At 44.0% G+C, this 12,360-nt stretch overlaps 1 protein-coding gene across 2 annotated transcripts in view; it reads right to left on the bottom strand.

The window, feature by feature from the left end:
* The window catches only part of DDC (dopa decarboxylase), a 173,237-nt gene that overhangs the window by 47,652 nt on the left and 113,225 nt on the right, over positions 1 to 12,360 (bottom strand). For both annotated transcript variants that reach the window (XM_040353312.1, XM_040353313.1), the window contains exons 9-10: positions 11,070 to 11,137; positions 3,527 to 3,603 (exon numbers count right to left, since the gene is read on the bottom strand). In XM_040353312.1, coding sequence (XP_040209246.1) covers positions 3,527 to 3,603; positions 11,070 to 11,137 — 145 coding nt within the window. The remainder of the gene's footprint in view (positions 1 to 3,526; positions 3,604 to 11,069; positions 11,138 to 12,360) is intronic.

Below are 12,360 nucleotides of genomic sequence, written 5' to 3'. Positions count from 1 at the left end.
AATCATCTCTCCGGGCCCCTGATGGGACAGGAGAGCCCGGAGAAGCACCGGATGGCAGTGGGAAGGGGGGTGTCCCCTCCCGCTGCCTATAAGAACAATTAAGCGGCGGAACCGCTGCCATGATCATTCTTATGGTGCGCAGGATCGCCACCGGAAGAAAATTTTAGCGGAATGATGCCTCTAGGTGCAGGCATCATTCAGATATCCCCGCACAAAGTACAGGATGTCATATGACGTCCACCCGGGATAACAGATCCCCTTTTTGGACGTCATATGACGGCGTGCGGGTTTAAAGTGGTTAATAAAACCTTGGAAGAAAATAGACTAAGGCCTTGTACACACGGGCAAGAATCTCGTCAGGAAAAAAACGTTATTTTTCCCAACGAGATTCTTGGCAAGAATATCTTGCCGCACAAGTGTACACACAGGCCTTTCAAAAGAACCGCGGTTCTCTTGAAAGGCAAGAACAAGGTGACGTCATCGCGTACGAGTATGCGCTCGTCACATTCGATGCCGTTGCCGCCATCTTTCTTCACCCAATCTATGCCGTGAAAGCTACCACGCATGTGTCTAAGTCATTTCGAGCATGTGCGGGTTTCCACGGCGACATGTAAGTATACACGCGCTCGGGTTTCTTGTCGGGAAACAGGCCAACAAGAATCTTGACTTGAAAATAGAGAGCAGGTTCTCTATTTTTCTCGTCAAGATTCTGGCCAGATTTCCAGACGAGAAACCTGAAAGCCTCGTACGCACGCTCGGTTTCTCTTGCCGAGAAAACCAAGCGTGTGTACGAGGCTTTAGTGTTGGTGCAGACATTTGTGAATAACTCTTCAAGGAGGATCCCTAAGACGAACGTGGTGAATGGTGAGGTAACGGCAGGCCCAAATTTAAACCAGCGGCCCCTTAGGGGGTATTGCAACATTTGACAGATATGTATGACATGATGCTGTTATTTTTTATACTGTATATCTTTTTATTGGCTCTTCCATAGGACATCAAGGAAGGTACCATGTCACACCTTTGTCATAAAATAGGTCTTTCAGCGTTGTTCAAAAAGGTAAAATTTATATAATTTACCCTTTGCGTTCAAAGTTTAAAAAAAGTATACACTTTGTATTTATACTTTATATACAAGTAAATATAGTTCTGAAAAGTAAAATAAGGCTACTTCTGTACAAGCCCTAAAGCTTCTTTTCATCCCATGACTCATGATGCTAATACATTTGTATTTGTTTTTCGTGAACATTTGACAGACAAGTATCATCACAAGATGCTGCTGTTCTTTTTATACTACACATCCCTTTGTTTGCTATCCCGCAGGGAGAAACAATGAGCGCACATACTGTAACTGTAACGATGATGTGCAGAGGCTGTATATGCTGTCTCTGGAAATCTGAACTGACATGTGTATTCATCAACAGAAAATATATGCTGATCAACTGTTCCCTTTTGTAGTACAGTGGTGAGACGATGTGTCTATTATTAAGTCCACATATAACTCCTCATGGGGGATATTTGTGTTAAGTTTGCAGTGACTGGTACAGTTTTTTTTTATCTCTACTCTGAATACTTCCAACAAATTATAGTGCTGAAATTATTACAATTATTTTTCTGCTAGCAGAACATCCCTTACTTGAAAAATGCATACACACTATTGGGGTACATATAATGACACTGCAATCGCTTTTATCAGACTAGCTGCCATACACACAGGTTGAATGTCTGACATTTTTTTATTGAACCTGTTGATGTTGCCTAACATTCGGCCCATGTGTACTAGGCCTAACTGGCCTGTCCCACAAGTACACACACAAGGGTGTATCTATACAAAATTCCCAGAGCTATTTATCCTGTGTTCATTTGTTTTGTGTGAATGCTGGCAAAATTGAATGTTACTAAGCTTTTTTCTCTCCCAGGCAGATGTTCTTTGTTTATCCACTTCCCGCCCGGTCAATAGTCAATTGACGTCCGGGAAGTGGTTGTGAAATCCTGACTGGACGTCTATTGACGTCCTGCAGGATTTCATGCCGGCGCGCGCCGGTCGCTGATGCGGGGTGTCAGTCTGACACCCTGCATCTCCGATCTCGGTAAAGAGCCTCCGGCGGAGGCTCTTTACCACGTGATCAGCCGTGTCCAACCACGGCTGATCACGATGTAAACAGGAAGAGCCGTTGATCAGCTCTTCCTCACTCGCGTCTGACAGACGCAAGTAGAGGAGAGCCGATCGGCGGCTCTCCTGACAGGGGGGGTTCGTGCTGATTGTTTATCAGCGCAGTCCCCTCTCGGATGCCAACACTGGACCACCAGGGAGTGCCCCCCCGGTGCTCAATAGAGCAAAAAAAAAAAACACCCATAAGTACCACCAATGAGTGCCCATCAGTGCTGCCTATCAGTTCCCATCAGTGCCGCCTATGAATGCACATCAGTGCAGCATACCAGCGCCACCTATCAGTGCCCATCAGTGCCACCTATCGGTGCCCATCAGTGCCGCCATATCGGTGCCCATAATTGAAGAAGAAAACTTACTTATTTACAAAAAAATTTACAGAAAAATAAAAACTAAATTTTTTTCAAAAATGTCGGTCTTTTTTTAGTTGTTGCGCAAAAAATAAAAATCGCAGAGGTGATCAAATACCACCAAAAGAAAGCTCTGTTTGTGGGAACAAAATTATAAATATTTCATTTGGGTACAGTGTAGCACGACCGCGCAATTGTCATTCAAATTGCGACAGTGCTGAAAGCTAAAAATTGGCTTGGGCAGGAAGGTGCGTAAGTGCCTGGTATGGAAGTGGTTATATGAAAATTACTGCATGATGGCCTCATACTTATTTCTCATGATCAGCAGCTCCATCGACTTCATAAGTAAGTGTACATTAAACTTAATTTTCATTACATTAGAATTGAAAGTGTATAGAATTAATTAAGATTTTAGTTTTAAAGAAGATATACGGTAATTTTTTTAGAATTCCACTCATGGTAAGAAAAGATCTTTGTCTACAAATGCAAGAATATCTTTTCTAGAATTTACCACAACTTAAAGTGGAGTTCCCAACTCTTCGGCATCCCTCACTAAACTGTGCACTGTAAACTAATTGGATATATTTTTTTTTTTTTTCTCAGCACCTACTGTATATCTGCTGTATTAATTTTTCACTTCCTCCTCCCTGGCCGTCGCCCATTGCATCATTTTCCTGTTTGAAATGCCTCCTAGGAAGGGGTGGAAACTTCCTCTGACACTGACGTTGCTATGGAAACCTGACCTGAAACCTATTACACTGCTTGTGCTGCACTGAGCATGTGCAAGGATGAGATCCAGGAAGAAATACAGCCTGGCTTCAGATGCCCACATTTAGGATGGCCACGGCCTGCTGTAAGTTTATAAAATTACGAACTACTGCTATAAACTAACAAAATGGACCTCAGTTTACAGATTAACTTTACTAGAATACATTAATCTTGTGAATTATAGGGGTATTTTTATTTAAAAAGTATAATTTCAGCCGGTACATCACTTTAATAGACTAACCTGATTCTTGATGGTCATGTTGAAGGTAGACAGGGTCGAGTTTGAAGGCACCTATTAAGTCAGATCTTTTTTTTACCCTGTGTGATAAATTAAAATATGCTGGTTAAGAAAGGTTTAAAAATATAATTGGTTTACTTTTTTTTAAAGTTTAAAATAGAATAGTAAAGCATACCATCCCTGTCAGATGATTACTATTATTAAGATGATTATTATTATTATTATTATTATTATTATTATGTTGCTGTCTTTGTCCTTGCTGGAGAAAATTACCTTCTCTTTTTGTCCTAGTGACCACTGTCACCGGGACTGAAAGGGGTGTGTAAATCAAACATGATAGAGATAGAAGGGACATATTCCTATGTGGATATTATGGGACACACAGATGACAATAAAAACCTGACATGCGTTTAAAAAAATACCAGTGGTAATAAAATCATTTTAGAGTAAAGCAGCATTGTCATTTTTGAAAAGCACAAAGTGTTGGTATTCTGTTTATTTTCTAGGTAACAAAGTGCAATTAATCTCCTCTGTACATGTATTCTGGAACCCCATATGGTCCCCTGACACAGTGGTTGTATACCTATGCACAGGGCCGTTTGAAGAAATTTGGGGGCCCCAAGCAAAATGGTGGCCCCCAAGCACCCCCCCCGCACGCAAAGCCTACGTTAGCGCTACACATTTTTAACTCCCATGTTCTTACTCCCCCCCCTCCCTAGTTCCTATGTTTTTCTATTCTCACCTCCCCTTTTTCCCTGTAGGCTGTCGCTGTAGTGTGGCCGAGCCCCTTTTCCTCCTCTTAGTCCGGTGTTCTATCATTATGGGTCCCCAGTCCCCTATCAGATAGTGCCAGGGCCGGGCCGGGTACCGGCCCGGTACAGGAGATTCAGTTCCCTGTGTTCCCGGCCAGACTAAAAGGAAGTGAGCACTCAGTGTGCACTTGCTGTCAGTCCGCCCGGGAACAGGAAACTGAATCTTCTGTACACCGCCTGGTACCCAGCCGCACTGACAGGACTCCAGAAGGAAGGAAGAGGAGCTCAGCCACGCTACAGCCTGGGAAGGGGAAGTTGGGGGCCCAAGGCCAGCTCGGGGGCCCCAAGCAATTGTTTGTTTTGCCTGTGCTGTAGCGACGGGCCTGCCTGTGCACTAGGATGAACAGAACTAATTTCACAACAAATCTGGAAATTATATTATTAAAATATGTTTTCAATATAGCTCAGTATTGTATATTTATTAGTGCTTAATTATTTAACTACCATCAATTAAAATCATTTAAAAATAAATGATAAGCAAGGCCAAGGCTACATGGCTGCCTGTTCAACATTTTTATGAGTAACCCCACCTTTCAAGTGAAAACTGTCTCACTTCTATTATGTGGTTCTTCACACCCTGCCACCCTCAGTACTCATAACATCTGAAGAATACTCTATGTTGCCAACTTCTGTACTAGCTACATGAAGTATACATTCAATTTATTGAGCACTACTGCACCCTGCAAGAGTATTTATTTATTTATTACAGGTACTTGTATAGCACCATCATTTTACACAGAGCTTTACATATACATTGAACATTCACATTAGTCCCTTCCCTCAAGGAGCTTACAATCTATGGTCCCTAACTAACATTCATACATACTGTATATTTGCACAGGAGCCAATTAACCTACCAATCTTTCAAGTGTGGAGGGGTATTGATCTACCCCAAAGAAACACGCACAGGGTCAGGGGAGGGCTGGCAGGGGGGGCAGGGTGGAAATCTCCCCCCGGGCTGATGACACTATGCACAGCCACCGGCCGCCACTACCAAATGCTGTTTTTGCAGAGCAGGAATATGCCTGCTGGAGCTCTGTTAACACAGGTCACGGCTGCTGCTCACCTCCCACTGTGCAGCCGTGCCTGTGTCAGCTCTAAGGTAGATGGCTGCAGAGCTGAGCTATGTCTCGTCTCACACATAGCTCAGCCTCAGCGCACACCAGCACTGACATCCCCTTCTCTCTCTGCACAGACACGAGGACTCTGATGTAAGGGGGGCCTCTGTGCGGACTCTGATGTAAGGGGGGCCTCTGTAGTAAGGGGGGCCTCTGTGCGGACTCTGATGTAAGGGGAGCCTCTGTGCGGACTCTGATGTAAGGGGGGCCTCTGATGTAAGGGGGGCCTCTGTGCGGACTCTGATGTAAGGGGGGCCTCTGTGCGGACTCTTGTTGATCATGAAAAATCTTAGACTGTTTTCCTCGATCCATCACTTTTCCACGCTCTATGGGCCACTTCACTGGACTTGCCCCCCAGGCCTATGGCTGCCAGCTCTCCCCTGCATAGGGTGAACATGCAAACTTCATGCAGGTAGTGCCGTAGTTGTGATTTGAATCAACCACCCAAGTGCTGGTAGGCAGAAGTGTGGAATTACAATTATGGTATACTGTTATTTTTTTTCCTATTTAAGCTGTCCTTAATGTGAACCTGTGCTTTGCTCTGCAGATAAAGAGTCTTCTGCCTTATGCAGGTTGTGACCCAAAGCTTGCGCAGGGCTTCTTTAATTAATTACCGGTGGCCAAACAGAGCATTGGGCAACCAAAGGAAGGGTTTGCTAGTTAGGGTGGTAGCTAAAGTCTTGTTGTATTCCTATCACACGCGTTCCTGGATAACAAGGCTCGTCAATGGTGGATGCTGTGACGATTACCAGCTGCATCCTGGAAACATTAAGGCCGGGTACTCACGACCAAACATGTATGGTGAAAGCGGTCCGTCGGACCGTTTTCACCATACATGTCTGCCAGAGGGCTTCTGTACGATGGTTGTACACACCATCGTACAGAAGTCCGCGCGTAAACAATACGCGGGGCGTGTCCGCGGTGTCGCCGCGTCGATGACGCGGTGTCACCGCGACAATGACGCGGCGACGTGGGCGGCCCGCCTTTAAAATGCTTCCACGCATGCGTCGAAGTCATTCGACGCATGCGAGGGACGGCGGGCGCCTGGACATGTACGGTAGGTCTGTACTGACGACCGTACATGTCCGAGCGGGCAGAATTCCAGCGGACTGTTTTAAAACAAGTCCAGGAATATTTGTCTGCTGGGAAAAGGCCCGGCGGGCAAATGTTTGCTGGAATTCGGCCCGCTCGCGCCCACACACGACCAAACATGTCTGCTGAAACTGGCCTGCGGGCCAGTTTCAGCAGACATGTTTGCTCGTGAGTATGGGGCCTTAGACAGTGTATATATTCACCAACATACCAAGGATCTACACTCACCATCCAAGGTTTTTATTGCAGAGAGATCACGTCATAAAGACGGAGGGGTCCTGCGCGACTCCGAAATGTTGAAACTTTATGATGGGATCTCTCTGCAATATAAATCTTGGACGGTGATTGTAGATCCTTGGTGTGCTGGCAAATATATACACAGGGTGGTACCTAAGTGAACCTTTTTCTTTGCCCAGTATGAGCAAAGTGCAAGTCCACTTTTAAAGTGGTTAAAAACAAAACAAAAGTGTATTATATTGTATCTTACCAATTCTTAGGCCTCGTACAGACGACCGAACATGTCTGCTGAAACTGGTCCGCGGACCAGTTTCAGCAGACATGTTCGGTCGTCTGTACGGCCAAACGGACAGGTTTCCAGCGGACATTTGTCCAGCCGACCGTTTTGCGGCGGACAAATGTTTCTTAGCATGATAAGAAACATGTCCGCTGGAATCCTGTCCGTCGGACATGTTCGGTCGTCTGTACGCACTCACCGTACATGTCCGAGTGGCCGCCATCCCTTGCATGCGTCGAATCACTTTGACGCATGCGTGGAAGCATTGAACTTCCAGGGCCGCGCACGTCGCCGCGTCATCTTTGCGGCGACGTCACGGCCACGTCCCCGCTTATCGTGTACGCGGGGATTTCTGTCTGATGGTGTGAACAACCATCAGACAGAAATCTCCGGCCGGACATGTCCACTAAAAACGGTTTGGCGGACCGAGTTCAGCGAACAGTCCGGTCGTCTGTACGAGGCCTTAGATGTGGTGGCTGTATTAGTCTTTGTTTAGACTTTTTTTTTTTTTTTTCACCTGGTGATCCAGCAAGTCTGCTATCTTTCAAACTCCTTTAACAGACCAAACTGTCCAGCAAAAGTGATAGTAATGGGGTTAAAGTAGTTGTAAATAAAAACATTTTTTCACCTTAAAACAATCTATGCATTAAGGTGAAAAAACATCTGATGGTGCCCCCGTTTTACTTACCTGACCCGTCGAAAGTCCCGCGCGGTCCCGAGATCCTCTTCGCCGCTCAGCTTGGCCGCTGATTGGCTAGAGCTGATGGATTGAGAGCAGCGCAGCCATTGGCTGGCGCTGCTGCCAATCACATCCAGTGACGTAGCGTGCCGAGGGGCAGGGCCGAGTGATACAGTGAGTGGCTATGGCCGCTCGCTGTATCACGGGAGCCCGCCCGCAATTACTCACCACCATGCGAGCTCTCACAGGACTGTGGTCAGTAATTGCGGGGAGGACCAGAGACAGCCGTCGAGGGACCCCAGAAGACGTGGATCGGGGGCCACTCTGTGCAAAACAAACTGCACAGTGGAGGTAAGTATAACATGTTTGTTATTTTAAAGGAAAACATTTTTTTCCTTTACAACCGCTTTAAGATAAACTTTTTATTCATTGTGGTAAAACCTTTATCTCAAAAGAAAAAAAACTGTTGCGGTAAATGCTTAAAAAGTGTTAGCTGGAGCTTGACTTTATTTGTTAGTGAACACTGTGAACACAGCGTCTCCCCGCAGGGGATGTAGTCCCAAGGTAGGGGGCGAGCATGCTGACTAACCCCCAGCCAGAACAGCTCAGATGATGGGGGCAAGCTTACTGAGAAGAAACAGGTAGTGAGAAATTCAGACAAAGAAAAAAAAACATTTAGAAGGGAATTTGAAGGAAAAGGTAAGTGAACCAACAATGCACTAGCTTAAAGGAACCCATTTAGAAAATAAAACGAACCTTTACAACCCCTTTAAGTCCATCTAAATTTGCTAGTGAATCTAACACTATCCCCTCTCCGGCATAACAATGCTGCTGTCCAAAGTTGTCTCCGTCGCTCCTTCATCCAGAGTAGACACCCACTAAGATAGGAAGGGTGCTACTGGCTGGAGATTACCAAGCGAAAAAAAAAAAAGTAAAAAAGATGCAGCCACCACATTTAAGGATTTATAAGTTGCAGTATATTATTGTTTTTGTATTTAATACTGGTTTAAGACAACTTGGATGGTGGTCTCTGCTAAGTGCAGTTTTAGAGGAGATCTGTCACCAAGCAAAACACCTGATTGAGGAGCATCAGATGGAAGCCATCACCCTGATTCCTGAGCTGCATGTTTTTCAAGGGATCCAGTTGATTGAAACTCTTGGAAGTGTTGGTTTCCCAGTAGACCCTGGGGGATCCATTCTAATAACCAGAGTGGCCTGATTTAGACTTTAAAACCCTGTATTTTCATCTGCATTTCATAATCAAATAATTAGAGAGCAAGAGGCATCAAACCTCCTTCTACACTAACAAAAAAACTGAGACATGATGGTTAGAGTCAGGGTTATATGGGGGGTTGGCCTTCAATTTTTTTTTCTTTTTGACAGTCTTCAAACCTTCTGTTGGCAACAGCATATAGCCAGACAGTCCCTCAATGGACTTTAAAAAAAAAAGATTTTATGGTAACTAACTACAAAAAATCGTACTATTCCACCTATTGAACAGATATAACAAAATGCTTTTAATGGAATGTTAACAGTTCAAAAGGGAGGAAATAAAAGAAGTTCATTGTTAGGATTTATATATGTTTTAAGACCCTGGCACAAAATATGATCCCTGATCATCTGATATAGTAAGCTTGTGCCGATTTGCAGTGTGCAAAGAACATATAAATAATAATGGTTTTATACATTAAAGAATGCAATTAAGAAAGGAGAGGTGGGATGGGAGATGGGGGAAAGAATGTACCCCCTTGGGGGGGGGGAGAAAAAGTGGTGACAGACCCAAGGTCAGGGTAGAGGGTGCACAGGGGCAAATAATGGACTACCCAGGGGCCCTGTTAAGACTTTTTTTTAGCACAGTTACTTTTCTCCTACGAAGAATTTTGCAATCACAAGGATGTTCTTTTTGCACATTTATTCCTAATAAATCAGTGAAATCAATAGGCCTATCTATCTTTTGTGGTCACTTAGACCCCCCCCCCCCCTCCTCCAAGAACATTTTTAACTGCAGCACAATGGTGAGCTCATCTGTCACTATTGTTTGAATGGGAACGCATAATGTGGTTTTCTCAATTTGAAATACCATTTAAATACACTCAACTCTCTAAGAAAGGGTCAGTTCTATGGATTTATGTGGTTTCTCTCAGTCCTACCGTGCACATTTTTTGCGCTCTCACTTTTTTTGCCCTTCATATTCAGAAAGCAAAGAGGCTAAGGAGGACTAGGCAAGATGGAGGACTGCAATTTTAAAACACCATACACGGTAAAATACAAATCAAATTACTTTGTTTAACCACTTGCCGACCAGCCACCGTAGTTTTATGGCGGCAGGTCGGCTCCCCTGCGCGAGAGCATGTAATATAACGTCGGCTCTCGCGCAGGCCACTAGGGGCCCGTGCGCGCGCCCCCCACTCGCCCCCGACCCCGTGACTGGCGGGCACGATTGCCGCCGGTCACCCGCGATTGCTCGTTACAGCTCCCGATCCTGTCATACAATGTATAAACAGAAGATCAGTCATTTCCCCTAGTGAGGCCACCCCCCTACAGTTAGAACACACCCAGGGAACATACTTAACCCCTTCCCCGCCCCCTAGTGTTAACCCCTTCACTACCAGTGGCATTTTTATATTAATCAATGCATTTTTATAGCACTGATCGCTATAAAAATGCCAATGGTCCCAAAAAATGTGTCAAAAGTGTCCGAAGTGTCCGCCATAATGTCGCAGTACCGAAAAAAAAAATCGCTGATCGCCGCCATTACTAGTAAAAAAAAAATATTAATAAAAATGCCATAAAAATACCCCCTATTTTGTAAACGCTATAACTTTTGCGCAAACCAATCAATAAACGCTTATTGCCCTTTTTTTTTTACGAAAAATGTAGAAGAATACGTATCAGCCTAAGCTGAGGAAAAAAAACGTTTTTTTATATATTTTTGGGGGATATTTATTATAGCAAAATGTAAAAAATATTCATTTTTTTCAAAATTGTCGCTCTATTTTTGTTTATAGCGCAAAAACTTAAAACAGCAGAGGTGATCAAATACCACCAAAAGAAAGCTCTATTTGTGGGGAAAAAAGGACGCCAATTTTGTTTGGGAGCCACGTCGCACGACCGCGCAATTGTTAGTTAAAGCGACGCAGTGCCGAATTGCAAAAAGTGCTCTGGTCTTTGACCAGCAATATAGTCCGGGGGTTAAGTGGTTAAAGGTTGGGACATGGCAACACCACAACTTATAATTACATGGGTGCTGTTTTCACCATAATTAGTATTTTTTATTATTATACATGATTTATATAGAAGATCGAATTATAAACTTTTTTGTTTTACTTACCAAAATGCAGAGCAGTCAAAGTTCACCAACAGCCATTTATGTGGGTTAAAATTGAACGAGTCTGCAAACTGTAATAAAGGCAACAAATTTGAACTTTAACAACAGTTCCATTTACATTTTGGGATTTTCTGGAATATTCTGTAGTTTATATACAGGTTGTATTCTTTGGGGATGAAATTAGACACATTTGTTTGCTTGTCACTCTTTTTATTTCTCTGTTTTCCTTTTTCTTTCCTTTATGAGATCTAGCCGCATACAACAGTAGACAAGAGCAAACAGAAAGTAATGAAAAGGCTGTACAGCTTTTCAATTGTTTCCATGCTGACAGATGATCTATTTCAAGCATCAGCTCTCATTCATTTCCTTCAGTAACCAATACACATAATTAAGAGAAAGAATGAACAGGAAATTGTTACTGGCTCATGCCTTTGGGGGGTCACTTTTTATTAGGTTATGTTGTTCTTTCTATACATTTTCTGTGGCCATGTAATCTGTTATTGCCTGCTTAAGGTCCCTTCATTCATAGACTTATTTATATTGTCATAAGGCACCAGGACTTATCTTGACAACAAATGAGAGCTTGGAAATGAAAGTACACACATTTTTCTATCCATCATACTTTCCAAGATGGCCATTGATATAAAATATATGAAAGAAAGGGAAAATATAAGTCAAAACATTGGGCCAGATTCACAGAAAAAGTACGCCGGAGTATCTACTGATACTCCGGCGTACTTTCAAATTTGCTGCGTCGTATCTTTAGTTTGAATCCTCAAACCAAGATACGACGGCTTTTGGCTTCGATCCGACAGGCGTGCGGCTTCGTACGCCTTCGGATCGTAGGTGTAATACCCGCTGGGTGGAGTTTGCGTTGTTTTCTGCGTCGGGTATGCTAATTCGCTTTTTCCGGCGATCCACGAAGGTACACACGGCCGTCGCATTCTCTTACGTCGTCGCTAGTCGGCTTTTCCCGGCGTATAGTTAAAGCTGCTATTTCTTGGCCTATATTTAGACTTGCCATGTTAAAGTATGGCCATCGTTCCCGCGTCGAATTTTAAATTTGTTTTTTTTTGCGTAAGTCGTCCGTGAATAGGAAAGGACGTAACTCAAGTCGACGTTCAAAAAATTACGTCGGTGCGACGTCATTTCGCGCAAAGCACGGCGGGAAATTTCAAAACGGAGCACGCGCAGTACGTTCGGCGCAGGAACGCGCCTAATTTAAATGATCCACGCCCCATTTGAATTAGGCGGGCTTGCGCTGGAGGGATTTACACTACGCCGCCGCAACTTT

This window comes from Rana temporaria, chromosome 5 (genome assembly GCF_905171775.1).
Source record: "Rana temporaria chromosome 5, aRanTem1.1, whole genome shotgun sequence".
NCBI classification, from domain to species: Eukaryota; Metazoa; Chordata; class Amphibia; order Anura; family Ranidae; genus Rana; species Rana temporaria.
Note: the sequence above shows the minus strand (reverse complement) of the source record. Positions and strands in the feature narration are given on the sequence as shown.